Source organism: Narcine bancroftii, chromosome 2 (genome assembly GCF_036971445.1).
Source record: "Narcine bancroftii isolate sNarBan1 chromosome 2, sNarBan1.hap1, whole genome shotgun sequence".
NCBI lineage: Eukaryota > Metazoa > Chordata > Chondrichthyes > Torpediniformes > Narcinidae > Narcine > Narcine bancroftii.
This window is the reverse complement of record NC_091470.1, coordinates 120,840,754-120,868,189: the sequence shown is the minus strand read 5'-3', so window position 1 is coordinate 120,868,189 and position 27,436 is coordinate 120,840,754. Positions and strand designations below refer to the sequence as shown.

At 53.4% G+C, this 27,436-nt stretch overlaps 2 protein-coding genes across 2 annotated transcripts; both read left to right on the top strand.

Annotated features, from left to right (window-relative positions):
• The first annotated feature begins 8,682 nt into the window (after positions 1–8,682).
• On the top strand, positions 8,683–23,633 carry LOC138754209 (polyhomeotic-like protein 1). Its single transcript, XM_069918123.1, has 8 exons — positions 8,683–8,790; positions 12,587–12,705; positions 20,247–20,384; positions 20,866–20,943; positions 21,088–21,231; positions 21,423–21,548; positions 22,208–22,379; positions 23,408–23,633. Exons 2-8 carry the CDS (start codon positions 12,604–12,606, stop codon positions 23,617–23,619), a joined length of 972 nt encoding a protein of 323 aa, XP_069774224.1. The 5' UTR covers positions 8,683–8,790; positions 12,587–12,603; the 3' UTR covers positions 23,620–23,633.
• LOC138754210 (polyhomeotic-like protein 1) lies at positions 23,633–27,086 on the top strand. The gene is made up of 4 exons (XM_069918124.1): positions 23,633–24,190; positions 26,206–26,338; positions 26,511–26,674; positions 26,946–27,086. The coding sequence occupies exons 1-4, from the start codon at positions 23,963–23,965 to the stop codon at positions 27,069–27,071; spliced, it is 651 nt and encodes a 216-aa protein (XP_069774225.1). The 5' UTR covers positions 23,633–23,962; the 3' UTR covers positions 27,072–27,086.
• The last annotated feature ends 350 nt before the right edge of the window (positions 27,087–27,436 follow it).

Sequence of the window (27,436 nt, the reverse complement as noted above, 5' to 3'; positions counted from 1 at the left end):
TTACAACGGAATACGATCAGGACCGGGAGTGGGGAGAGGAGTTGTGGAAAGTGTGATAGGCTACAACAGGATACGGACAGGACAGGGAGTGTGGAGAGGCATAGTAGGCGGTGTAGTAGGTTGTTTAGGTTACAACGGGATAAGGACAGGACGGAGAGTGGAGAGAAGAGTTGTGGTTAGCGTGGAAGGTTAAAACGGTATATAGACTGGACAGGGAGAGGGGTTGTATTGGGTGTAAATGGTTACAACTGAATATGAACAGGACTGGGAGAGGGGAGAGGAGTTGTGGACATTGTAGAAGATGACAACAGGATACGGACAGGAGGGAGAGTGTGGAGTGCGGTTTTGGATGATGTCGAAGGTGACAACGGGTTACGGACAGGACGGGGATTGGGGAGAGGGGTTGTCGACAGTGTTACAAGTTGCAAAAGGATAGCGATGTGATGGGGAGAGGCGGATAGAGACTGTGTTTAAGGATTTCATAGGTTACAACAGGATACGTTCATGACTGGGAGTGTGGAGAAGGATTGTGGATGTTGGAGAAACTTCTTGTATGTTACATTTGGATTCAGACAGGACGGGGAGTGGGGAGAGTTGTTGTGGACATTGTAGAAGTTAACAACAGGATACGGACAGGAGGGAGCGTGTGGAGTGCGGTTTTGGATGATGTAGAAGGTGACAACGGGTTAGGGACAGGACGGGGAGTGGGGAGAGGGGTTGAAGATACTGTTGCAAGTTGCAAAAGGATAGGGACATGATGGTGAGTGGGGAGAGGGGGTTGGGGACAGTGTTTAAGGATTTCGTAGGTTACAATGGGATACATTCATGACTGGGAGTGTGGAGAAGAGTTGTAGACGTTGTAGAAGCTTGTTGTATGTTACAATTGGATTCGGACAGGACGTGGAGTGGGGAGAGGTGTTGTGGAATGTGTGGAAGGTTACAACGTGATACGGACAGTGTAGAATGTTGTATGTTACAACTGAATACAAACAGGAGTGGGGAGATGGGTTGTGCTTAGTGGAAAAGGTTACAACGGAATACTAACAGGACTGGGAGTGGGGAGAGGAGTTGTGGACGTGTAGAAGGTTTGAACTGGATACAGATTCGATGGGTGTGGGTAGAGGGGTTGTGGAAGGTGTAGATGGTTACATCGGGATACTTGCAGGACGGGGAATGGGGAGAGGAGTTGTAGACGGTGTGAAGGTTAGAACGGGATACGAACAGCGCTGGCATTGAACAAATGGGTTGTGGGCTGTGTAGAAGTTTGTTGTTGGTTACAATGTTATACGGACAGGACGGGGAATGGGGAGAGGGCTTGTGGTTAGTGTAGTGTGTTACAACGGGATACAGACTGGTCAGGGAGATGTGTTGTAGATGGTATAGAAGGTTACAATGGGAAACTAATAGGACGGGGAGTGGTGAGAGGGGTTGTGGACGGTGAGGGTGAGACAACGGGATTCCGACAGGACGCTGTGTGGGGAGAGGGATTGTGGATAATTAGAATTTTCCAACGGGATATGGACAGGACAGGGAGTGCGGAGACGGGTAGTAGGCGGTGTAGAATGTTAAAATGGGATATGTACAGGACATGCAGTGGGGAAAGGGGTTATGGACGGTGTAGTAAGTTGTCATACGTTACAGTAGGATAAGCACAGGATGGTGAGTGGGGAGAGGGGTTGTGGACGGTGTAAAAGGATACAATGGGATACGGCTGTACGGGGAGTATGTGGAGGGATTGTAGGCAGTGTAGATGTTTGTTGAAGATCACGACTATACGGATAGGATGGGGAGTGGGGAGAGGGGTTGTAGATTGTGTAGAATATTACAAGGGGATACGTAGAGAATGGGGAGTGCGGAGAGGAATTGTGGACGGTATAGCAGGTTACAACGGGATACAGACAGGACGCGAAGTGGGGTGAGGGGTTGTGGACTGTGTGTAAGGTTACAACGGGTTACGGACAGGATGGGGAGTGCGGAGAGAGGTAGTAGGCGGTGTAGTAGGTTGTTTAGGTTACAACGGGATAAGGACAGAACGGGGAGTGGAGAGAAGGGTTGTGGTTAGCGTAGAAGGTTAAAACGGTATATGGACTGGACAGGGAGAGGGGTTGTATTTGGTGTAAAAGGTTAGAACTGAATATGAACAGGACTGGGAGTGGGGAGAGGAGTTGTGGGCATTGGAGAAGATAACAACGGGATACAGACAAGAGGGAGAGTGTGGAGTTGGGTTTTGGATGATGTAGAAGGTGACAACGGGTTACGGACAGGAACGGGAGTGGGGAGAGGGGTTGTCAACAGAGTTGCAAGTTGCAAAAGTATAGGAACATGGCGGTGAGTAGGGAGAGGGGGTTGGGGACAGTGTTTAAGGATTTCGTAGGTTACAACAGGATGCGTTCATGACTGGGAGTGTGGAGCAGGATTATGGATGTTGTAGAAGCTTGTTGTATGTAACATTTGGATTCAGACAGGACATGGAGTTGGGAGAGTTGTTGTGGACATTGTAGAAGATAACAACGGGATACAGACAGGAGGGAGAGTGTGGAGTGGGGTTCTGGATGATGTAGAAGGTGACAACGGGTTATGGATAGGCACGGGAGTGGGGAGAGGAGTTATGGACGGTGTAGGAGTTTACAACAGGATATGGACAGAACAGGGAGTGGAGAGAAGTGCTGTGGACCGTGTAGAAGGATACAACGTAATACGTACATGACAGGCAGTGGGGAGAGGGGTTGTGGAGGGAGTTGAAGGTTACAATGGAAAACAAAGAGGACAGGGAGAGGGGAGAGGTGTTGTGGACAGTGTAGTAGGTTCTCATAGGTTACAACGGGATGTTGACAAAACGGGGAGTTCGGCGAGGGGTTGTGGAAGGTGTAGAAGGTTGTTGTTGTTGGACAGGATGTGGAGTGGGTAGAGGGTTTAGGAATGGTTTAGAAGGTTACATAGGAATGCGAACAGGACTGTGAGTGGAGAGAGGTGTTGTAGACAGTGTGGAATGTTACAATGGGATACGGACACTGTAGAAAGTTGTATCTTACAACGGAATAGGTTGAAGACGGGGAGAGGGGAGAGTTGTTGTGGATGGTGCAGATGGTTAAAACGGGATACGGACTGGACGGGGAGTGGAGAGAGGGGTTGTGGACAGTGTAGAAGGTTCTCAGAGGTTACAACGGGATGTTGACAAAACAGGGAGTGCAGAGATGGGTTGTGGAAGTTGAAAGGTTGTTGTTGGTTACAATGGTATACGGACAGGATGTGGAGTTTGGAGAGGTGTTGTGGATGGGGTCGAATATTACAACGTGATGCAGATAATGTAGAACGTTGTTGTATGTTACAACGGGATACATCAGGATGGGGAGTGGGGAGAGGTGTTGTGGATGGTGCAGATGATTACAATGAGATACGGACAGGAAGGGGAGTCGGGAGAGGGGTTGGGGACAGTGTATAAGGATTTCATAGGCTACAACAGGATACGGACAGGACAGGGAGTGTGGAGAGAGGTAGTAGGCGGTGTAGTAGGTTGTTTAGGTTACAACAGGATAAGGACAGGACGGGGAGTGGAGAGAAGGGTTGTGGTTAGCGTAGAAGGTTAAAACGGTATATGGACTGGACAGGGAGAGGGGTTGTATTTGGTGTAAAAGGTTAGAACTGAATATGAACAGGACTGGGAGTGGGGAGGGGAGTTGTGGGCATTGGAGAAGATAACAACGGGATACAGACAGGAGGGAGAGTGTGGAGTGGGGTTTTGGATGATGTAGAAGGTGACAACGGGTTACGGACAGGAACGGGAGTGGGGAGAGGGGTTGTCAACAGAGTTGCAAGTTGCAAAAGTATAGGAACATGGCGGTGAGTGGGGAGAGGGCGTTGGGGACAGTGTTTAAGGATTTTGTAGGTTACAACAGAATGCGTTCATGACTGGGAGTGTGGAGCAGGATTATGGATGTTGTAGAAGCTTGTTGTATGTTACATTTGGATTCAGACAGGACAGGGAGTTGGGAGAGTTGTGGACATTGTAGAAGATAACAACGGGATACAGACAGGAGGGAGAGTGTGGAGTGGGGTTTTGGATGATGTAGAAGGTGACAACGGGTTATGGATAGGCACGGGAGTGGGGAGAGGGGTTGTCAACAGAGTTGCAAGTTTCAAAAGGATAGGGACATGACGGTGAGTGGGGAGAGGGGGTTGGGGACAGTGTTTAAGGATTTCATAGGTTACAACGGGATACGTTCATGACTGGGAGTGTGGAGAAGAGTTGTGGACGTTGTAGAAGCTTGTTGTATGTTACAATTTGATTCGGACAGGACGGGGAGTGGGGAGAGGTGTTGTTCATAGTGGAGAAGGTTACAACGGAATACGAACAGGACCGGGAGTGGGGAGAGGAGTTGTGGACGGTGTGAAGGTTAGAACGGGATACGAACAGGACTGGGATTGGACAAATGGGTTGCGGGCGGTGTAGAAGTTCGTTGTAGGTTACAATGTTATACGGACAGGACGGGGAATGGGGAGAGGGCTTGTGGTTAGTGTAGAGGGTTACAACGGGATTCAGACTGGTCAGGGAGATGTGTTGTAGATGGTGTAGAAGGTTACAATGGGAAACTAATATGACGGGGAGTGGTGAGAGGGGTTGAGGACGGTGAGGGTGAGACAACGGGATTCCGACAGGATGCTGTGTGGGGTGAGGGATTGTGGATAAAGTAGAATTTTCCAACGGGATATGGATAGGACAGGGAGTGCGGAGAGGGGTAGGAGGCGGTGTAGAAGTTTAAAATGGTATACGTACAGGACATGCAGTGGGGAAAGGGGTTATGGACGGTGTAGTAAGTTGTCATAGGTCACAATAGGATAAGCACAGGATGGTGAGTGGGGAGAGGGTTGTGGACAGTGTAAAAGGATACAAAGGGATACGGCTGTATGGGGAGTGTGTATAGGGATTGTAGGCAGTCGAAGATCACGACCGTAAACAGATAGGATGGGGAGTGGGCAGAGGGATTGTAGATTGTGTAGAATATTACAACGGGATACGTACAAAACGGGGAGTGAGGAGAGGAATTGTGGACGGTGTAGAAGGTTACAACGGGATACAGACAGGACGCGAAGTGGGGAGAGGGGTTGTGGACTGTGTGTAAGGTTACAACTTGTTACGGACAGGACGGGGAGTGGAGAGAGTGGTTATGGAGGGTGTAGGAGTTTACAACAGGATATGGACAGGACAGGGAGTGGAGGGAAGGGCTGTGGACCGTGTAGAAGGATACAACGTAATACGTATATGACAGGCAGTGGGGAAAGGGGTTGTGGAGGGAGTTGAAGGTTACAATGGAAAACAAAGAGGTCGGGGAGTGGGGAGAGGAGTTGTGGACAGTATAGTAGGTTCTCATAGGTTACAACGGGATGTTGACAGGACGGGGAGTGCGGCGAGGGGTTGTGGAAGGTGTAGAAGGTTGTTGTAGGTTACAATGGGTTACAGGCAAGACAGTGAGTGGGGAGAGGTGTTGTGGATGGTGTCGAATATTACAACGTCATACAGACAGTGTAGAACATTGTTGTATGTTACAACAGAATATGTTCAGGATGGGGAGTGGGTAGAGGGGTTGAGTATGGTGTAGAAGGTTGTCATAGATTACAACAGGGTATGGAGAGAACAGGGAGTGGGGAGAGGGGTTATGGATGGTGCAGATGGTTACAATGACATACGGACGGATTGGGGATTTGGGAGAGGGTTTGTGGACAGTGTAGAAGGTTACAACAGAATACGAACAGCACTGGGAGTGGGGAGAGGTGTTGTGAATGGTGTTGAATATTACAACGTGATACAGACAGTGTAGAATGTTGTGTGTTACAACGGAATACGTTCAGGATGGGGAGTGGGCGAGCGGTTGTGGACTGTATATAAGTTTGTTGTAGGTTATAATGGGATACGTCCAGTTCAGGCAGTGGGGAGGGGGATTGTGGATGGTGTAGAAGGTTGTAGATTACAACGGGATACAGACATGACGGGGAGTGGAGAGAGGTGTTCTGTATGGTGTAGAAGGTTACAACGGTTTACGGATAGGACGGGGAGAAGGGAGTGTGCTTATTGACAGTACAGAAGGTTACGACAGGATAGGGTCAGGACGGGGAGTGGGGAGAGGCGTTGCGGATGGTGTATATGGATATTGTAGGTTACAACGGGATACGGACAGGACTGGGTGTATGGAGAAGAGTGGTGGACGTTGTACAAGGTTTTTGTATGTTACATTTCGATAAGGACAGGATGGGGAGTGAGGAGAGGGGTTGTGCACAGTGTAGAAGGTGACATCAGAATGCAAACAGGACTGCGAGTGGGGAGAGGTGTTGTGGACGGTGTGGAAGGTTACAACGGGATACGGACAGTGTAGAAATTTGTTGTATGTTACAATGGTATATGATCAGGACGCGGAGTGGGGAGTGGTCTTGTGGATGGTGCAGATGGTTAAAACTGAATACGGACAGGACAGAGAGTGGAGAGATAGTTTGTGGACAGTGTAGAAGGTTCTCATAGGTTACAACGGGATGTTGACAGAATGGGCAGTGCATCGAGGGGTTGTGGAAGTTGTAGAAGGTTGTTGTTGGTTACGATGGGATACGGACAAGACGGGGTGTGGGTAGAGTGGTTGGGTATGGTTTAGAAGGTTGTCGTAGGTTACAACAGGATGCGGTCAGCATGGGGAGTTGGGAGAGGTGTTGTTGATGGGGTCGAATATTACAACGTGATGCGGAGAGTGTAGAACGTTGTTGCATGTTACAACGGGATACGTTCAGGACAGTGAATGGAGAGAGTTGTTGTGGATGGTTACAGTGAGATACAGACAGGATGGGGAGTGGGGAGAGGGGTTGTGGACATTACAGAAGATTACAACGGAAAACGAACAGGTCCCGTAGTGGGAGAGTTGTTGTGGATGGTGCAGATGGTTAAAATGGGATACGGACATGACGGGGAGTGGAGAGAGGTGTTCTGTATGGTGTAGAAGGTTACAACGGTTTACGGACAGGACGGGGAGAAGGGAGAGTGCTTATTGACAGTGCAGAAGGTTACGACAGGATAGGGTCAGGACGGGGAGTGGGGAGAGGCGTTGCGGATGGTGTATATGGATGTTGTAGGTTACAACGGGATACGGACAGGACTGGGTGTATGGAGAAGAGTGGTGGACGTAGCACAAGGTTTTTGTATGTTACATTTCGATACGGACAGGATGGGGAATGGGGAGAGGGGTTGTGCACAGTGTAGAAGGTGACATCGAAATGCAAACAGGACTGCGAGTGGGGAGAGGTGTTGTGGACGGTGTGGAAGGTTACAACGGGATACGGACAGTGTAGAAATTTGTTGTATGTTACAATGGTATATGATCAGGATGCGGAGTGGGGAGTGGTGTTGTGGATGGTGCAGATGGTTAAAACTGAATACGGACAGGACAGAGAGTGGAGAGATAGTTTGTGGACAGTGTAGAAGGTTCTCATAGGTTACAACGGGATGTTGACAGAATGGGCAGTGCATCGAGGGGTTGTGGAAGTTGTAGAAGGTTGTTGTTGGTTACGATGGGATACGGACAAGACGGGGTGTGGGTAGAGTGGTTGGGTATGGTTTAGAAGGTTGTCGTAGGTTACAACAGGATACGGTCAGGATGGGGAGTTGGGAGAGGTGTTGTTGATGGGGTTGAATATTACAACGTGATGCGGAGAGTGTAAAACGTTGTTGCATGTTACAACGGGACACGTTCAGGACAGTGAATGGAGAGAGGTGTTGTGGATGGTTACAGTGAGATACAGACAGGATGGGGAGTGGGGAGAGGGGTTGTGGACAGTACAGAAGATTACAACGGAAAACGAACAGGTCCCGTAGTGGGAGAGTTGTTGTGGATGGTGCAGATGGTTAAAATGGGATACGGACTGGACAGGGAGTGGTGAGAGGGGTTGTGGACTGTGTGGAAGGTTCTCATAGGTTACAACGGGATGTTGACAGAACGGGCAGTGCATAGAGGGGTTGTGGAAGTTGTGGAAGGTTGTTGTTGGTTACGATGGGATACGGACAGGACAGGGAGTGGGAAGAGGTCTTGTGGATGGTGCAGATGGTTAAAATGACGTACGACGGAACGGGGAGTGGGGAGAGAGGTTGTGGACGGTGTAGAACAGGGGTGTCAAACTCAAATTCACGGGGGGCCAAAATTAAAAACTTGGACTAAGTCGAGGGCCGAACTAAATATTTATTGAAAATTTTCAACAACATCTGCATGTTTTCTCTTCTTTCAACATATGTAATGTTAAACTTTTTCTTATTAAAATAAATGTTTAATAATAGTTTTGGATAAACTCTTTCCTGAAGCATTAACAAATGAGAAATAAAATATTCAATAAATAATATTTCTCTATAGAGGATTTGTCAAATGTTGCTAGTGTGCTGTCGAATAGTAAAATCTGAGGGCTATTGAGAATGTGGGAGAATAACATGATTCCTGAAACAATCAAATGGGTGACTGATTGTGGGTTATTTGCCATGCCCTTTTTCCATTGGTACAGATATCCTTTGATTTACACACTTTTCAAGTTTTATGCCTAATGAGCTTGTATCCAGGTGCAGGACCATTTTTAACCAGGAATATATTTATCACTGTGACATGAAACTATTGGAAAATCGTTTTATCCTGAGATTAAAGTTCATAATCCTTACTCAGGCCTGTGTGCGGAAGGGCGGGGTTTGCGGGCGATCGGGTTGGACAACGACAGTGCGGGGGCATCGGCTCTCGCTGCAAGTCGGCATCTCAGCGGATCAGCGGCCCCGTCACCGTGAGTCGCGGGTCGGCCTGCGGCAGGGAGGGGGAGTGGGCAGCGGTCCTGGTGAGGTCAGGCCCCCCCTGAGTTTCTGCCAGACCCCCCTTGACCTGCTGAGTTTCTCCCAGACCCCCTCCCCTTGACTTGCTGAGTTTCTCTCAGACCCCCCTTTGACCTGCTGAGTTTCTCCCGGATCCCCCTTTGACCTGCTGAGTTTCTCCCGGATCCCCCTTTGACCTGCTGAGTTTCTCCCGGACTCCCCTTGACCTGCTGAGTTTCTCCCGGACCTCCCTTGACCTGCTGAGTTTCTCCCGGACCACCCTTGACCTGCTGAGTTTCTCCCGGACCCCCTTTCCGTGCCAGTGTCCCAGGACCTTTCCAGGGCAGTCTCCGCGCTGGGATCCCGATCAGCGGTGGAGGAGCAGGTGAGCACGGCTAATCCCGATCCAGCCCATGCCACTCCCGAGATTGGCGGGGAGTTCCACCCTACCTCCCCGACCAGCCTCGTTCTCCACGTGTACTCCGGGCACCCGCCGCTGGTCCGGTGGGAAGGCGCAGGGCGGCCGGCGCCCCCATCGCCCGGCGGGGAGCCCCAATCTTCCCTCAGGTGTCCCGACTCCATCTGCAGCTCCAAGAAATGCTGTGCCACTGGGGTTCCGGGCGCTGGGAAGCGGCCTTGGCTTCCCCTGACACCAGCCAGGGTGCGCTGCGGTGGGGGGGTGGGCGGGGGGACACGACAGCGTGTTTATAAAACCACCCACCACTACTTTTCAAGGACCAGGATTTTTCTCTCTCTCTCCCTGGGACACAGCGGTTACTGTGCATGCGCTATACTGGCGCGGCGGCCAGCGGGCCACCTCTAATACATTTTTGATATGATCTTGCGGGCCAAATATAATTATATCGCAGGCCAAATTTGGCCTGCGGGCCAGAGTTTGACATGTGTGGTGTAGAAGGTTACAACAGGTAATGGACAAGACGGGGAGTGGGGTTGTGGACAGTGTAGGAGATAACAAGGGGTTACAGACAGGATGGGGAGAAGGGGTGTGGTTGGTGTAGAAGGTTACAATGGGATATGTATAGGACAAACAGTGGGGAGAGGGGTTATGGACGGTGTAGTAGGTTATCGTAGGTTACAACGGGATAAGGACAGGATGGGGAGTGGGGAGAGGGTTGTCATATGTTACAACGGGATACTTTGAGGATGGGGAGTGGGGAGTTGTGTTGTTGTTGGTGCAGATGATTACAATGGGGTACAAACAGGACAGAGAGGTGAAAGGGGTTGTGGATAGTGTAGAATATTACAATGGGATAAGGAGAGTACGATGAGTGGGGAAAGGGGTTGTGGACAACGTAGAATTTTACAATAGGATGCGGACAGGACAGGGAGTGCGGAGAGGGGTAGTCGGCGGTGTAGAAGGTTACAACGGGATACGTATAGGACAAACAGTGGGGAGAGGGGTTATGGACGGTGTAGTAGGTTGTCGTAGGTTACAACGGGATAAGGACAGGATGGGGAGTTGGGAGAGGGAATGTGGACTGTGGAGAGGGTTGTCGTATGTTACAACGGGATACGGACAGAGTGGGGAGAGGGGTTGTGGACGTTGTAGAAGGTTACAACGGAATACGGGAACAGGACGTGGAGTGGGGAGAGTTGTGGATATTGTAGAAGATAACAACAGGATACGGAGAGGAGGAGGAGTGTGGAGAGGGGTTGTGGGTGGTGTCGATATTTGTCGTAGATCATAATGGGATACGGACAGGGTAGGGACTGTGGAGAGGTGTTATGTACGGTGAAAAGGGTTGTTATAGGTTACAATGGGATACAGACAGGCCGCGGAGTGGTTAGAGGGATTGTGGAATGTGTATTAGGTTGTTGTAGGTTACAATAGGATAGGGACACGACTAGGAGAGAGCGGTTATGGACAGTGTAACGGTTACAGCGGAATATGGACAGGATGTGTTGTGGGGAGAGTTATTGTGTATGGAGCAGAAGGTAACAGTGGGATATGTGCAGGTCAAGCAGTGGGGAAAGGGGTTATGGACGTTGTAGTAGGTTGTCGTAGGTTACAACGGGATAAGGAAAGGATGGGGAGTGGGGAGAGGCGTGTGAATGGTGAAGATTGTTACAACAGGATACTGTCAGGTCGGGGAGTCGGGAGAGGGATAGTGAACGGTGTAAAAGGATGTCGTAGGTTACAACGGGATACGGACTGGACGGGGAGTGGAGAGAGGTGTTGTAGGCGGAGTAGGTTTGTCGTAAGTTACAACGTTATACAGACAAGACGGGGATTGGGGAGAGGGATTGTGGACAGTGTAGAAGGTTCTCACAGGTTAAAACGGGACGCTGACAGGACGGGGAGTGCGGAGAGGGATTGTTGAAGGTGTAGAAGGTTGTTGTAGTTTACAACAGGATACAGACAGGTCGTGGAGTGGGGAGAGGTGTTGTGGATGGTGTAGAAGGTTACAGCGGGATACGGACAGGATGGGGAGTGGGTAGTGGGATTGCGGATGGTGTCGAAGGATACAACGGGATACAGACAGGACGGGGTGTGGAAGAGGGGTTGTGGACAGTGTAGAAGGTTACAACGGAGTACGGACAGGACAGGGAGTGGGGAAAGGGGTTGTGGATGGTGTTGAAGGTTACAACGGGATAAGGATAGGACGGGGAGTGGAGAGATGGTTTGTGGACAACGTAGAAGTTTACAATGGGATACGGACAGGACTGGGAGTGTGGAGAGGGGTAGTAGGCGGTGCAGAAGGTTACAATGGGATACGTACAGTACAGGCAGTGGGAAGAGGGGTTATGGACGGTGTAGTAGGTTATAACGGGATCAGGACAGGATGGGGAGTGGGGAGAGGGGTTGTAGTTAGTGTGGGTTACAATGGGAAACAAACTGGACGGGGAGAGGGGTTGTGGACAGTGTAGAAGGTTCTCATAGGTTACAACAGGATGCTGACAGGACAGGGGTTGCGGAGAGTGGTTGTGGAAGGTGTAGAAGGTGATAGGTTACAACGGGATACCGTCTGGACAGGGAGTGGTGAGAGGGGTTGGGAATGGTGTGGAAGGTTATCGTAGGTTACAACTGGATACGGACTGGACGGGGAATGGGGAGAGGTATTGTGGATGGTGCAGATGGTTACAATATGATACGTCATGACGGGGATTGGGGAGAGGTATTGTGGATGGTGCAGATGGTTACAATAGGATACGGACAGGACGGGGAGTGGGGAGAGTTGTAGTGGACGGTGTAGAAGATAACAACAGAATACGGACAGGAGGGGAAGTTGTGGATGGTTTAGAAGGTAACAACGGTATACAGACATGATGGGGAGTGGGTAAAGGGTTTGTGGATAGTGTAGAATGTTACAATGGGGTACAGTCAGGTCAGGGAGTGGCAGAGGGGTTGTGAACGGTGTAGAAGGTTACAACGGGGTACGGACAAGACGGAGAGTGGGGAGAAGGGCTGTTGAGGGTGTAGAAGGATACAACGGGATACATACAGGATAGGCAGTGGGGAGAGGGATTGTGGTTAGTGTAGAAGGTTACAACGGGATACGGATTGGCGAGGGGGAGGGGTTGTGGAGGGTGTAGAATTTTACAATGGGAAACGAACAGGACGGGAAGTGAGGAGATGAGTTGTGGACTGTAGAAGGTTCTCATAGGTTACAACGGGATACGGACAGGATGGGGCATGGGGTGGGCATTGTTGATGTTGTAGGAAGACTCCACCCTCTCTCATCCACTACCTGCCCCCTCCATCTTGCCTCAGGACACCCTGACCTTTTGTCTCCATCTCACCCTGCACAGGTCTCCTGCACCGTCCCATGGAGAACGAGGCTGAGGCGAGCTCCGGGACCGGGGGCTCGGGGAGTACCAGCCGGCCTCCAGTGTCCCAAATGTCCCTGTACGAGCGTCAGGCTGTGCAGGTCAGGGAATGTGTGGCAGTGGCCCTGAGTGTGAGAGAGTGTAGGTCTCCCTGTGTGTGTGTCTCTGTGAGTGTGTCCATTTGTGTGTGTGTGTGCGTGTGTTTGTGTCCTTATGCATAAGTGTGTGTGTGTATGCATCCCTGTGTGTGTCCCTGTGTGCCTGAGTGTGTCCCTGTGTGTGTGTGTGTGTGTGCGTGAGTGCATACGTGTCTGTGTGTTTGTGTGTGTGTGTCCCTCTGTATGTGTGTGTGTCCCTATGTATGTGTGTGTGTCCCTCTGTATGTGTGTGTGTCCATGTGTGTGTGTGTGTGTGCCCTGTTTGTTTGTGTGTGAGTGCCTGTGTGAGTGTGTCCCTGTGTGGGTGACGCTGTGTGCCCAGTGTGTGTGTTGCCCTGTGTGTGTGAGTGTGTGTACACGTCCCTGTGTGTGTGTTTATCCGTGTGTGTCCATGTGTGAGTGTCCATGTGTTTGAGTGTGTCCCTGTGTGTGTGTGTGTATCCCTGTGTGTTCCTGTGTATGTCCCTGTGTGTGTGTGTGCCAGTGTGTCACTGTGAGTGTGTCTGTGTGTGTTTATCCCTCTGTGTGTGTTTATCCCTCTGTGTGTTTATCCCTCTGTGTGTGTGTCCTTGTGTGTGTTTGTGTCCCTGTGTGAGTGTGTCCTTGTGTGTGTCTCCCTCTGTGTGTGTGTGTCTGTGTGTGTCTTTGTTAATGTCTGTGTATGCTCCTGTGTGTGTGTCCCTGTGAGTGTGTGTGCATCTGTGTGTTACTGTGCATGTGTGTGTGTCTACCTAAGTGTGTGTGTGTGTGTTGCTCTGTGTGTGTTTGTCCCTGTGTTTTTGTGTGTGTCCCTGTGTGTGAGTGTACCCAGTGTGTCAATGAGTGTGTCCCTGTGTGTGAGTGTGTCCCTATATGTGTGTATCCCTGTGTGTGACTGTGTGTCCGTCCCTGTGTGTGTGCCCTGTGTGAGTGTCTCCCTGTGACCTGTGTGAGTCCCTGTGTGCCCTGTGTGTGTGTTTGTATGTCCATGTGAGTGTGTTTGTGTGTATCCCTGTGTCCGAATGTGTGTTCCTATGAGTGTGTTTGTGTGTGTCCCTGTGTGTATGTGTGTGTGTTTGTCCCTGTGTGTGTGAGTATGTCCCTGTGAGTCTGTCTCCCTATGTGTGTGTGTGTCGCTGTATGTGTGTCCCTGTGTGTGTGTGTTCCTGTGTCCCTGTGTGTATGTGTGAGTGTGTGTTTCTCTAAGTGTGTGTGTGTCCCTGTGTGAGTGTGCCAGTCTGTGTGTCCCTCTGTGTATGTGTGTGGCCCTGTGTGTGTGCCGCTGTGTGTGTGAGTGTACCCTATGTGAGTTTGACCCAGAGTGTCAGTGAGTGTGTCCTTGTGTGTGTGTCCATGTCCCTCTGTGTGTGTGTGTGTGTGTGTGTGTGTGTGTTTGTCACTGTGTGTGTGACTATGTATGTGTTGGTGTGTGTGTTTGTCACTGTGTGTGTGAGTGTGTTCATGTATGCATGTGTCCCTGTGTGTGTGTGTGTGTGTGTGTGTTTGTCCCTGTGTGTATGTGACCCCGTGTGTGACTATGTATGTGTATGTGTCGGTGTGTGTGTTTGTCATTGTGTGTGTGTGGGTGTCCCTGTGTGTATGCCCCTGTGTGTGTGTGTGTGTTCCCCTGTGTGTTTGTGAGTGTGTGTCTATGTGTGCGTGTATGTGTGTGTGTCCCTGTATGTGTGTCTCTGTGTATATGTATGTGTAGTTGTGTGTTTCCCTCTGAGTATGTGTCTGTCCCTGCGCGCGTGTGTGTGTTTGTATGTCCCTGTGAGTGTGTTTGTGTGTTCCCTGTGTGTGTCCATGTGTCCGAGTGTGTGTTCCTGTGAGTGTGTTTGTGTGTGTCCCTGTGTGTATGTGTGTGTGTGAGTGTGTCCCTGTGAGTCTGTCTTCCTATGTGTGTGTGTGTGTCGCTGTATGTGTGTGTGTGTGTGTTCCTGTGTCCCTGTGTGTATGTGTGAGTGTGTGTCTCTCTAAGTGTGCGTGTGTGTGTGTCCCTGTATGAGTGTGCCAGTCTGTGTGTCCCTCTGTGTATGTGTGTGGCCCTGTGTGTGTGCCGCTGTGTGTGTGAGTGTACCCTATGTGAGTTTGACCCAGAGTGTCAGTGAGTGTGTCCTTGTGTGTGTGTCCATGTCCCTGTGTGTTTGTCACTGTGTGTGTGACTATGTATGTGTATGTGTCGGTGTCTGTGTGTGTGTGTTTGTCCCCGTGTGTGACTGTATGTGTATGTGTCGGTGTGTGTGTATAAGAGAATCTGATCTCTCCGTGGACACCTCCCCAATTCTCCAGTGCTGGGACATTGACATCTCTCACCCCCCCCCCCCCACTTCTCTCTCTGTCTTCTCTCTAATCCCCCTCTCTCTCTCACTCTCTTCTTCTCTCTATCCCCCCTCTCTGTCTTTTTCTCTCTATTCCCCTCTCTGTTTTCTTCTCTCTATCCCCGTTCTCCTCTCTATACCCCCTCTCTCTCTCTGTCTTCTCTCTATCCCCCTCTCTCTCTTTCACTCTTCTCTCTATCCCTCTCTCCACTCTCCATCCCCCTCTCTCTTTCACTGTTTTCTTCTCTCTATCCCCCCTCTCTCTCTTCTTCTCTATCCCCCTCTCTCTCTTTCTTCTCTCTGTCCCCTATCTCTGTCTTCTCACTATTCCCCCCTCTCTGTCTTCTCTATCCCCCCTCTCTGTCTTCTTTATCCCCCCTCTTTCTTTTCTCTATTCCCTCTCTCTCTCTGCTTCTCTCTATCCCCCCTCTATCTGACATCTCTATCCCCACTCTCTCTATACTCCTCTCTCTCTTTCACACTTTCTCTCACCCCCCTCTCTCTCTCTATCCCCCCCTCTCTGTCTTCCTCTCTCTATCCCCTTCTCTCTATCTCTCTTCTCTCTTACCCCCTCTCTCACTTTCACTGTCTTTTCTCTATCCCCCTCTCTCAGTCTTCTCTCTAGGCCTCTCTCTCTCTCTATCTCTGTCTTCTCTCTTACCCCCCTCTCTGTCTTCTCTCTATCCCCCTCTCTCTTTCTCTCTTACCCCCATCTCACCCCCTCTCTCTGTCCTTCTCTCTATCCCCCTCTCTTTTTTCTCTCTGTACCCTCTCTTTCTTCTCTCTATACCCTCTCTTTCTTCTCTCTATACCCTCTCTCTGTCTTCTCTCTATTTCTCTCTTCCTCTCTCTATTCTATTTCCCTCTCTCTGTCTTCTCTCTATCCCCCTCTCTTACTCTTTCTCTCTATCCCTCCCTCTCTGTCTTCTCTCTATTCCCACACTCTCTTTCTCTGTTTCTCTTTGTCTTCTTCTCTCTACCCCCCTCTCTTCTTACTCTATCCACCCTTCTCTCTCTTTCTTCTATCTCCCCTCTCTCTCTCTCTATCGCCCCTCTCTCTCTCTTCTTCCCTCTATCCCCTCCCTCTCTGTATTCTCTCTATCCCCACTATCTCTCTCTGCTTCTCTCTATCCCCCTCTATCTGACCTCTCTATCCCCCACTCTGTCTTCTTCTCTATCCCCGCTCACTCTTTATTCTCTCTATTCCCCCATCTCACTGTTCTTCTCTCTATCCCCCCTCTCTCTCTCACACTTTCTTCTCTCTATCCCCGTCTCTCTTTCTTCTCTATCTCCCCCTCTCTCATTCTTCTTTATCCCCCCTCTTTCTTCTCTCTACCCCCCTCTCTGTCTTCTCTCTATCCCCCTCTCTCTCTTTCATTCTGTCTTCTTCTCTCTATTCCCCCTCTCTGTCTTCTCTCTAGGCCTCCCTCTCTCTATCTCTGTCTTCTCTTTTACCCCCCTCTCTGTCTTCTCTCTATCCCCCTCTCTCTTTCTCTCTTACCCCCATCTCTCCCCCCTCTCTCTATCCCCTCTGTTCTTCTCTACCCCCTCTCTGTTCTCTATCCCTTCTCTCTCCGCCTTCCCTCTATTCCCCCCTCCCTCTCTGTCTTCTCTCTATCCCCCTTTCTCTATCTGTCTTCTCTCTTACCCCCTCTCTCTCTTTCACTGTCTGCTTCTCTCTATCCCCCTCTCTCTGTCTTCGCTCTATCCTCCTCTCTCTCTTTCACATTGTCTTCTCTCTCCCTCTCCATCCTCTCTATCCCCACTCTCTCTGTCTTCTCTCTCACCCCTCTCTCTCTGCTTCTCTCTATCCCCTCACTCTGTCTTCTCTCTATTCCCCCTCTCTATCTCTCTGTCTTCTTCTTTCTATCCTCCCTTCTTTCTGTCTTCTTCTCTCTTCCCCATCTTCTCTATCCCCCCATCTCTGTCTTCTCTCTATCCCCGCTCACTCTTTCTTCTCTCTATCCCTCCTATTTCTCTCTCTTCTCTCTTACCCCCATTTCTCCCCCTCCCTTTCTGTCTTCTCTCTATCCCCCTTTCTCTCTCTCTGTCTTCTCTCTTACCCCCCTCACTTTATTTCAGTCTTCTCTCTATCCCCCTCTCTCTGTCTTCTCTCTCTCTATCCCCTCTCACTCTCTTCTCTCTATCCTTCTCTCTCATTCTACTCTCTATCACCCTCTCACACTCTTCTCTCTATCCCTTTCTCTCTCACTCTATTCTCTATCCCCCCTCTTTCACTGTTTTTCTCTCTATCCCCCTTTTCTCTCTATCTCTCTCTTTCTTCTCTATCCCCCATCTCTTTATCTTCTCTCTATCCCCCCTCTTTTTCAGTGTCTCTATACCCTCTCTATCTCTCTGTCTTCTCTCTATCCCCCCTCTCTTACTCTGTCTTCTCTATCCCACCCTCTCTCTGTCTTCTCTCTACCCCCCCCGTCTTCTTATTCTATCCACCTCTCTCTGTATTCTTCTCTCTATCCCCTCTCTCTGCTTCTCTCTATTCCCCCTCTCTTCTCTATATCCCCCCTCTCTCCTTCTTCTCTCTGTTCCCCCATCTCTCTCTCTGTCCTTCTCTCTATCCTTCTAACCCCTCTCTCTGTTCTTCTTCTCTATCCCCCCTCTCTCTGCGTTCCCTCTATTCCCCCTCCCTCTCTTTCTCTCTATCCCCATTCTCTCTCTCTGTCTTCTCTCTATCCCCCTCTCTCTCTTTCATTCTGTCTTCTCTCTATCCTGCCCCTCTCTCAGTCTTCTCTCTAGGCCTCCCTCTCTCTATCTGTCTTCTCTCTCTATCCCCCCTCTCTCTCCTCTCTATCCCTCTCTCTCATTCTACTCTCTATCCCCCCCTCTCTTTCACTCTTCTCTCTATCCTTCTCTCTCACTTTACTCTCTATCCCCCTCTCTCTTTCACTGTTCTTCTCTCTATCCCCCCTCTTCTCTCTATCCCCCTCACTTTTTCTTCTCTATCCCCTATCTCTTTATCTTCTCTCTATCCCCCCTCTTTTTCACTGTCTCTCTATATCCTCTCTATCTCTGTCTTCTCTCTATCCCCCCTCTCTTACTCTGTCTTCTCTATCCCCCCTCTCTGTCTTCTCTCTACCCCCCGTCTTCTTACTCTATCCACCTCTCTCTGTATTCTTCTCTCTATCCCACTCTCTCTCTTTCACTCTTTCTCTCTATCCCCCTCTCTTTCTTCTCTCTATACCCTCTCTCTCTGTCTTCTCTCTATACCCTCTCTCTCTGTCTTCTCTCTATACCCTCTCTCTCTGTCTTCTCTCTTCTCTCTATTCCATTTCCCTCTCTCTGTTTTCTCTCTATCCCCCCTCTTACTCTGTCTTCTCTCTATCCCCCCTCTCTCTCTTCTCTCTATTCCCACACTCTCTTTCTCTGTTTCTCTTTGTCTTCTTCTCTCTACCCCCCCTCTGTCTTCTTACTCTATCCACCCTTCTCTCTCTTTCTTCTATCCCCCTCTCTCTTTCTCTCTATCCCCTCTCTCTCTTTCACTCTGTCCTCTCTATCCCCCTCTCTCTTTTCTATCGCCCCTCTCTCACTGTCTATCCCCATCTCTCTGTCTTCTCTCTATCCCCCCTCCCGTCTTCTCTCTATACCCCCTTCTCTCTTTCTTCTCTCTATCCCCATTCTCCCTCTGTCCTTTTCTCTAACTCCTCTCTCTGTCTACTCTCTATCCCCCTCTCTGTCTACTCTCTATCCCCCTCTCTCTGTCTTCTCTCTAGTCCCTCTCTGTCTTCTCTCTATCCCCCATCTCTCTGTCTTCTCTCTATCCCCCATCTCTCTCTCTTTTTCTCTCTTCCTCTCTCTCTGTCCTTCTTTCTACTCTCTATCCTCCATCTCTCTCTGTCCTTCTCTTTTCCTCTCTCTCTGTCCTTCTCTGTCTACTCTCTATCCTCTTTTGCTCTCTTCTCTCTATTCCCTTTCTCTCTCAATCTTCTTCTCTCTATCCCCTCTCTCTCTTTCTATCTATCCCCTCTTTCTTCTCTCTATCCCCTCTCTTTCACTCTGCCTTCTTCTCTCTATCCCCCTCTCTCTTCTCTCTATCCCACCCTCTCTCTTTCACTGTCTTCTCTCTATCCCCCCATCTCTCTCTCTCCCTCTGTCTTCTATCTCCTTCTCTCTATCCCCCTCTCTCTGTCTTCTTCTCTATATCCCCTGCTCTCTATCTTCTTCTCTCTCTTCTCTCCCTCTCTCTGCCTCTCTTGCACATTCAAGTGGCCAGAATCCCGATGTAAAGCCCAATATTATGCCCATCCGCGGCTGTCGGGGAGCATTGTATGAGGCGAACTTGGTAACCAGAAAACTGAGGATTTCCCCCCCACCCACCCGAAAGCATCTGCCAAGGGGATGACCGTCAGCTGGCGAGCGCCTGACAGCACACCCGCCCCCCCAACCTCGCCCCTGCCCCCGACGCAGGACATCAGGGCAGGTGCGGCCCACACTGATCCCGCTGTCCCGTTCTCCCAACACGAGTCCCTGCAGTGTTGGGCGGCTGGCGCGGGCTGTCATTGTGGGGGCTCGTATCGGGCTATTGGGAGAGAGCGGAATTAGTGTGGGGAATGTCCCCACGCTGACAGCCCACGCCGGCCGCCCCTGCCCTGACAGCCAGCCATCCCAACCCTGATAGCCTGAAGGGACAGGAGCCAGAGTGGGCTGCCACCTGACAGCAATTCAAAGGACCGCTTCCCCTTCTGCAGGCGCATTCTTGGCAAAGAATGTACCTGAAGAAGCCTAACATCTCTGTCTCCCCCCCTCCCTCCCTCTCCCCTCTCTCTGTCTCTATCCTTCTCTCTATCTCTATCCCACTCTCTCTCTATCCCTCTCTTTCTCTATATCTATCCCTCTCTATATCTCTATCACTCCCTCTCTTCTCTATCCTTCCCTCTTCCTCTCTCCCTCCATCTCTCTCCCTCCATCTCTCTCCCCCTCTCTCACTCTCCCTTTCTCTATATCTCTCCGTCTATATCCTTCCTTTCCCCCTCTCCCTCTCTGTCACTCATTTCAAAGCTACACCTCCCCCCCCCCGCAGGCCCCGATCACCCCGTGGACCCCCAATGGATGACCCCCCCATCTCTCCTCCCCCTGCCCCCCCCCTCAGGCCCTGGCTGCCCCGCGGACCCCCAACGGCTGACCCCCCCTCCTCTTCTCCCCCTGCCACCTCCCCTTCCCCCACCCCAGGCCCTGCAGGCCCTCCACCGGCAGCCGAACGCAGCCGCCCAGTACCTGCAGCAGATGTACGCGGCCCAGCACCAGCAGCTCATCCTCCAGCAGCACCTCAGCTCGGCCCAGCTGCAGAACCTGGCCGCTGTGCATCAGGTCCGGGGTGGGGGGGGGGGTTCCGGGGAGGGGGGGGGCAGGAGTGTGGGCAGTGTGGACATGGGAGTCCAGGGGAAGGACGTGGGGATCTGGAGGCTCAGGGGGTGGATGGGGGGGGGGGGGGGGGGTGGCCCGGTGACTAGGGGTGGACGGGGGGGGGTCGGGTGGTGGACGGGGGAGTCCGGTGGGTGGACATGGGGATCTGGGGGAGGATGGAGGGACGGGGGGTCAGGCGGTGTAAGTGGGGGTCTGGGGGATGATGGGTCTCAGCGGGTGGACGTGGGGGTCAGGGGGTAGACGGCGGCTCGGGTGGTGGATGCGGGGGTCCGGGGGTGGACGAGGTTTGGTGGATAAACGTGGGGGTATGGGGGGGTGTTTGGGGATGGACGAGGGTTCGGGGATGGATGTGGGGGTCTGGGAGGTGGTGTGGTCGGGGGGGTCCAGGGGTGAAGGGTTGACCTGACCACCATCCCCTCTCCAGGTAACCCTCGCAGCCAACAGGCAGGTGACATCGGGGAGCGGCGGCGAGACCCAGAGCGGAGGGACGGCCCAGAGCACGGTGTGTACCCGACGTCCGCCCGCCCGCCGCGACCCCTGACCCCGCATGCCAGCCCCCTCGACATCCCCGCCGTCTATCCCCGGAGGCTACCTGACTGACCCCAATCCCACCCCTTCCCCCCGTCTCCCTCCTGCCACCCCGCAGGTGAACCTGTCGACATCGCCAGCCACCCAGGGGGGGGTCCGGCCCCATACGGCCAGTTCGCCCGTCACCAGCGTCCTGCTCAACCCAACTGGGACCAGCTCGCTCTCCCCCACTCAGGCCAAGATGTATCTGCAGGCTCAGGTGGTGAGTGTGGAGACTCCAGCAGGAAACCCACCTCCCCTCTACCCATCTCTCCCAACCTCTCCCCCTCTCTCCCACCCACTCTCTCTCTCTCTCTCCCTCCCTCCCTCTCTCCCCTTCCCTCTTCTCTCTCTCCCCCCTCACTCTCCTCTCTCTCGCCCCCCTCTCCCCACCTGACAGACTCTATCCCGCAGGTCGCTCGGACGCTGACACGAACAGCCCCTCTCACCCACCAACTCATCCTGATGCCTGGAGGAAGTGTAACGGCCGTTCAGACGGATGGGTCCTCGACGGGGGCAGGGACCCACTGCGAGAGTGAGGTAACATGGGGGGGGGGGGGTCAGAGACAGGGATGTGTGTCGGGGACCGGTGTGGGTTACAGAGACAGGGAGGGGTGTCAGGAACCGGAGGGGGTTACAGAGACAGAGTGGGATACAGGGGACCAGAAGGGGTTACAGAGACAGGGAGGGGTGTACGGGACCAGAGGGGTTACAGAAACATGAAGGAGTGTCAGGGACCAGAGGGGGTTACAGAGACAGGGAGGGGTTACAGAAACATGAAGGAGTGTCAGGGACCAGAGGGGGTTACAGAGACAGGGAGGGGTGTACGGGACCAGAGGGGTTACAGAAACATGAAGGAGTGTCAGGGACCAGAGGGGGTTACAGAGACAGGGAGGGGTGTAGGGGGGGTTACAGAGACAGGGAGGGGTGTAGGGGACTGGAGGGGGTTCCAGAGACTGGGAGAGGTGTCGGGGACCGGAAGGGGTTACAGAGATGGTGGGATGCAGGGGACCAGAGGGTGTTACAGAGACAGGAAGGGATGTAGGGGACCGGAGGGGTTACAGAGACAGGGAGGGGTGTTGGGGACCAGTGGGGGTTAAAGAGACAGGGAGGGCGTAGAGGACCATTGGGGGCTACAGAGATGGAGAGGGGTGTTGGGGACGTTGACTTTGAACACTAAATCTCCTCTTATCCTCCAGGCGCAGAACCTGGCTGTCCGGGGACAGCCCAGCTCAGCGACAAAGCCCCTGCCCCTCTCCCTGAACCAGCCTATACCTGGACCTACCGCACACCCCTCGGCCGGCCCGGGGCAGCCCTTGCCCTCCGCCAAGGTGGGGCCCATTCCCCATGGTGAGGGGGAGGCGGCCAGGGGTGAGTCCGACATCAGTGGCATCAACCTGAGCCGGGCGGTGGTTTCGGCCGGACACACGCTGATCAGCTCAGGACAGGGGCGGGGGAGGGGGGTGGCGGGAGAGAGAGGAGACGGGGAGGGGGGGGCAGCGACAGGGGGAAAGGTCTATGGGGAAGAAAGGGGCGAAAGGGGGAGGGGTGGCGGGGAGGAGGAGGGGTGACTGGGAAGAAAGGTGTGACGGGGAAGGAGGGGGTGATGGGGAGGGAGGGGTTGGCATGGAGGGAGTGGGTGACGGGAAAGGAGGGAGGGTGTGACAGGTTGGGAGGGAGTGATGGGGAGGTGGACTGGCGGTGTGGTGGCGGGGAGGGAGGGGGTGATGGGGAGGGAGGTGTTGGCGGGGGTGAAAGAGGGTGGTGGGGAGGCAGGGGGTGATGGAGAGGGAGAGTTGAATGGGAGGAAGGGTGTGATGGGGAGGGACTGGCGGTGAAGTGAGGGGGTGTCAGGGGAAGGGGCTGGTGAGGAGGAAGGGGTTAATGGGGGGATGGGATTGGTTGGGGAGGGAGGGGGTGATGGGGAGGGGATGGTGGTGGAGGGAGGGGTTGGCAGGGAGGGAGGGGTGATTGGGAAGGAGGAGGTGGTGGGGAGGTAGGGGCGGTGGGGGCGGTGGGGGAGGGGATGGCGGAGGAATGAGGGGCTGGCAGGGGAAGGGGGTGATGGGGAGGGAGGGATTGATTGGTGGGGTGGCGGGGAGGGCGTGAATGGGAGGGAGGGGTGGAATGATGCATAGGAAGGGTGTGATGGGGAGGGAGAGGGTGGCAGGGAGGGAGGGGTGATGGGGTGGGAGAGGGTGACGGGGAGAGGGGGGTTGGGGAGGGAGGGGGTGATGGGGTGATAGAGGGTGACAGTGAGAGGGGTTGGTGGGGAGAGAGGGGGTGAAGTGGGGAGGGGCTGGCTGTGGAGGGAGGGGGTGGCAGGGGGAGATGGTGGGGAGGGAAGGCCTGGGCCCAGGCCCCGACCCATCTCACTCTCTCCTCCATCTTTCCCACAGCCTCGTCCTACACCCAGATCCAACCACACGGCCTCATCCAGCACCACCATCAGCATCTCAACCTCCCGACCCATCGGCAGCCCCACCTCCACCTGCCCCAGCCCCACACCCAGACCCTGGTGGTTCAGCCCCTCACCCAGGCCCTGTCTGAGGCCCTGAAACAGTCCCCCGATCCCGTCCGAGTCCCCAAAACAGGCCCTGGCTTCATCTGAGGCCCCGAAACAAACCCAGGCCCTGACTGATGCCCCAAAACAGGCCCAGGCTTCATCCGAGGCCCAGAAACAGGCCCAGGTTCCGACCGAGGCCCCAAAACAGGCCCAGGCCCCGACCGAGGCCCAGAAACCATCCCAGGCCCTCAGCGAGGCCCAGAAACCAGCCCAGGCTCTGCCCGAGGCCCAGAAACCAGCCCAGGCTCTGCCCGAGGCCCAGAAACCAGCCCAGGCTCTGCCTGAGGCCCAGAGACCAGGCCAGAGCCTGACAGAGACTGAGAAACCAGGTCAGGGGACGGCAGAGGCCCACAAACCCACCCAGGCCTCAACCGAGGCTTTGGCCCTGATGGACCCCCACACGGTGGGCCTGGCCGAGGCTCATGTGCAGAGCGAGCCCCACAGCCTGCCTGACGCCCAAGGCAGGCCCCCACCGGCAAAAGGCCAGACCATGGCCGGGCCTACGAACCCTGGGTCCGTGGTCCAAGCCGCAGCCTCCACCCAGATGCCCGGCTCAGGGCTTGGCCTCAGTGCAGGGTCCCCAGTGTCTGCTGGAGATCCTCACCTGCCTCTCCCGGTGAGTATGGGGAAGGTGCGGGGGCAGCGAGGGGGATGGGGAGAGGGGTTATGGATGATGTAGAAGGTTACAACGGGATATGGACAGGACAGGGAGAGGGGAGAGAGGTTGTGGATGGTGTAGAAGGACACAACAGGATACAGACATTACGAGGAGTGGGGAGAGGGGTTGTGGATGGTATAGAAGATTGTCGTAGGTTACAACGGGATACAGACATGATGGGGAGTGGGGAGAGGATTTGTGGACGGTGTTGATGGTTACAACGGGATATGGACAGGACGGGGAGTGTTGAGAAAGGTTGTGGACGCTGTTGAAGGTTACAATGGGATACGGACAGGACGAGGAGTGGGGAGAGGGGTTGTGGATGGTATAGAACACACATGTCAAACTCTGGCCCGCGGGCCAAATTTGGCCCGCGATATAATTATATTTGGCCCGCAAGATCATATTAAATATATATTAGAGTTGGCCCGCTGGCCGCCGCGCCAGTATAGCGCAGGCACACTGAAGGTGACAATGAAGACGCCGGAGGTGTGGAGGGATCTCAGAGTCCCGAATCCTGTGATCGGAGCGCCACACTCAGCCCGCCCGGCTCCCGGACACACAGACGCGGCTGGAGTTGGGGACCATCCTCGCTGGGTCAGCGCTTCAGCGGCGACGCCGGACCGAACGTCTTGTTGGCGATGCCTTCCCCCTCGCTCCGTGCGCGGTGGACCTTGCCTCCCGTTCCTTTTGTTGGAGATGAGCCCGGCACCGTGAGATCGCAGTTTAATCCCTCTCCAACCATGGGAGGGAGGTGGGAGCAACGCGCTCTTCTCAGCCAATTCCTCCACTGCCCCGGACACCGGCGTTTCAACGGGGGGTTCGGGTGCCTTCATCAGGCGTCCGACCTGTTGGTCCAAGACAAGGGGAGAGCATACAAACTCCACACAGACAGCACCTGAACTTGGGTGAACGTGGAGCTGCAACCCCACATTCCACATCAGGACTGTGTGTAAGATTGGGAGCAGTGAGACGGAAGCTTATTTTGTTCCTGTGATTTAAGCCTTTCTTGGGGTGGGGGGGGGGTCCTTCTCTGACCACTTGCCTAACAATTAACCTAATCAGATGTGGAGTTACCACAATACAACAGTTCTCAACCTTTTTCTTTCCACTCGCGTCCCTGTACCATTGGTGCTCTGTGATTAGTAAGGGATTGCTTAAGGTGGTCTGTGGGTGGAAAGAAAAAGTTTGAAGACCACTGCTTTAATCATCCCTCATTGACTCGTCATGTGCACAGTTTCAGAACGCTAAAGGAAATGGGCCATTGACAATGACAATGAAAGAGTTTATCCAAAACTATTATTAAACATTTATTTTAATAAGAAAAAGTTTAACATTACATATGTTGAAAGAAGAGAAAACATGCAGATGATGTTGAAAATTTTCAATAAATATTTAGTTCGGCCCTCGACTTAGTCCAAGTTTTTAATTTTGGCCCTCCGTGAATTTGAGTTTGACACCCCTGGTATAGAAGATTGTCGTAGGTTACAACGGGATACAGACATGATGGGGAGTGGGGAGAGGATTTGTGGACGGTGTTGATGCTTACAATTGGATATGGACAGGACGGGGAGTGTTGAGAAAGGTTGTGGACGGTGTTGAAGGTTACAACGGGATACGGACAAGACGAGGAGTGGGGAGAGGGGTTGTGGACGGTATAGAAGGTTGACGTAGGTTACAACGGGATACGGGCAGTGGGGAGAGGATTTGTGGACGGTGTCGAAGGTTACAACAGGATGCGGAGAGGATGGGGAGTGGGATAGTGGACGATGAAGAAGGTTACAATGGGATACGGACAGGATGAGGAGAGAGTTTGTGGATGGGGTAGTAGGTGAAGCTCCCGTCCAGTTATGGGGTAATTAGGAGGGTAAGGGAGTGGTTGGGGGCGGCTGCGGGGAGTTCAGGGGGTCATGAGGTTGGGGTTGGAGGTCAGGACGGGGCCAATAACCACGCTGCCATCTCGCCCCCTCCAGTTGAAGTCGGTGGTGATGGGGATAAAGCGAAAAGCCGAGGACGTGGAGGAGGAGGGGGAGGGCTCGAATCTCGGCCCTCCCGACCTGATTCCCAGTCATGGAGCAGGGCCAGAGGCGAAACCGGCCATCACAGGTCAGGGGGGGAGTGGGTGGGAGGGGAGGGAGAGAGAGGGGGAGGAGGAAGGAAGGAGGGGTAAGAGAGGGAGGAAGGGGGGGAGAGGGAGGTGGGAGAGAGGGGAGGGAAGGGGATCAGAGCGGGTGTCGAATGCTGTGGATATTGACGAGCCCCTCTCCCTTTCTCCCAGGCAAGGCCAGCCTCCACCCCGGCCCCCCTGTTCTCACATCGGTCAGCACTCTGCTGGTGGGTCGCCACGGGGGTGAGAAGCCACCTCGGGCCATCGTCAAACCGCATATTCTGACGCATGTCATTGAGGGGTTCGTCATCCAGGAGGGGGCTGAGCCATTCCCTGTGAGTACGGAGCACCCCAGGGTGCAGCTCCCTCCTCCCCATCCCCGTCACACACTCCCGGGGTGAGGACACAGAGCGAAGCCCCGTCCCCGTCACCCATTCCCGGAGTGGGGCACAGAGCAAAGCCCTGTCCCGTCACCCACTCCTGGGGTGAGGACACAAAGCGAAGCCCCGACCCCATCACCCACTCCTGGGGCGGAGACACAGTGAATCGAACTCTACATCCTCCTCCATCCACTCCTTTCCCTCGCTCCTCTCTCCCCCTCGCCAGGTTGAAGCCACGTGCGACCAGGCGAACTGCAAGCAGAAGGCCGAGGACCCTCCGGTTTTGCAGCCCGAGACCCCCCTCAGCAGCCAGCACCCACCCTCTGAGCCCGTCCAGCAGGGAGGTGAGTGAAGCCCCATCCCGTCTCAAGGGTTGTCTGACCTCAAGTCGCCCGGTTTCATGGTTGGGGGTGTTGGAGATGTATCGGGTGCTGTGTACATGGACTAACCCCCGTCTGGGGATGAGGGGAGGGTCCGATTTTTCCCCTGACCCATAGACGACAGAGAGGTAGTGTGTTGGATTGCATGTGCGTAGACTAATCCTGTCCGGGAATGGAGGGGAGGATCCGCTCTCTCCCCTGGCCCACAGATCACCTGAAAGCCCTGCGTCAGAGGCTGTGTGCAGGAACTGACGCGAACCAGCGGGAGTGACAGGGATTGTCACAGCGGGGTGGGGACGAGGTCCCTTGGGTGGGGGTGGGATGGTGTACCTGCGGG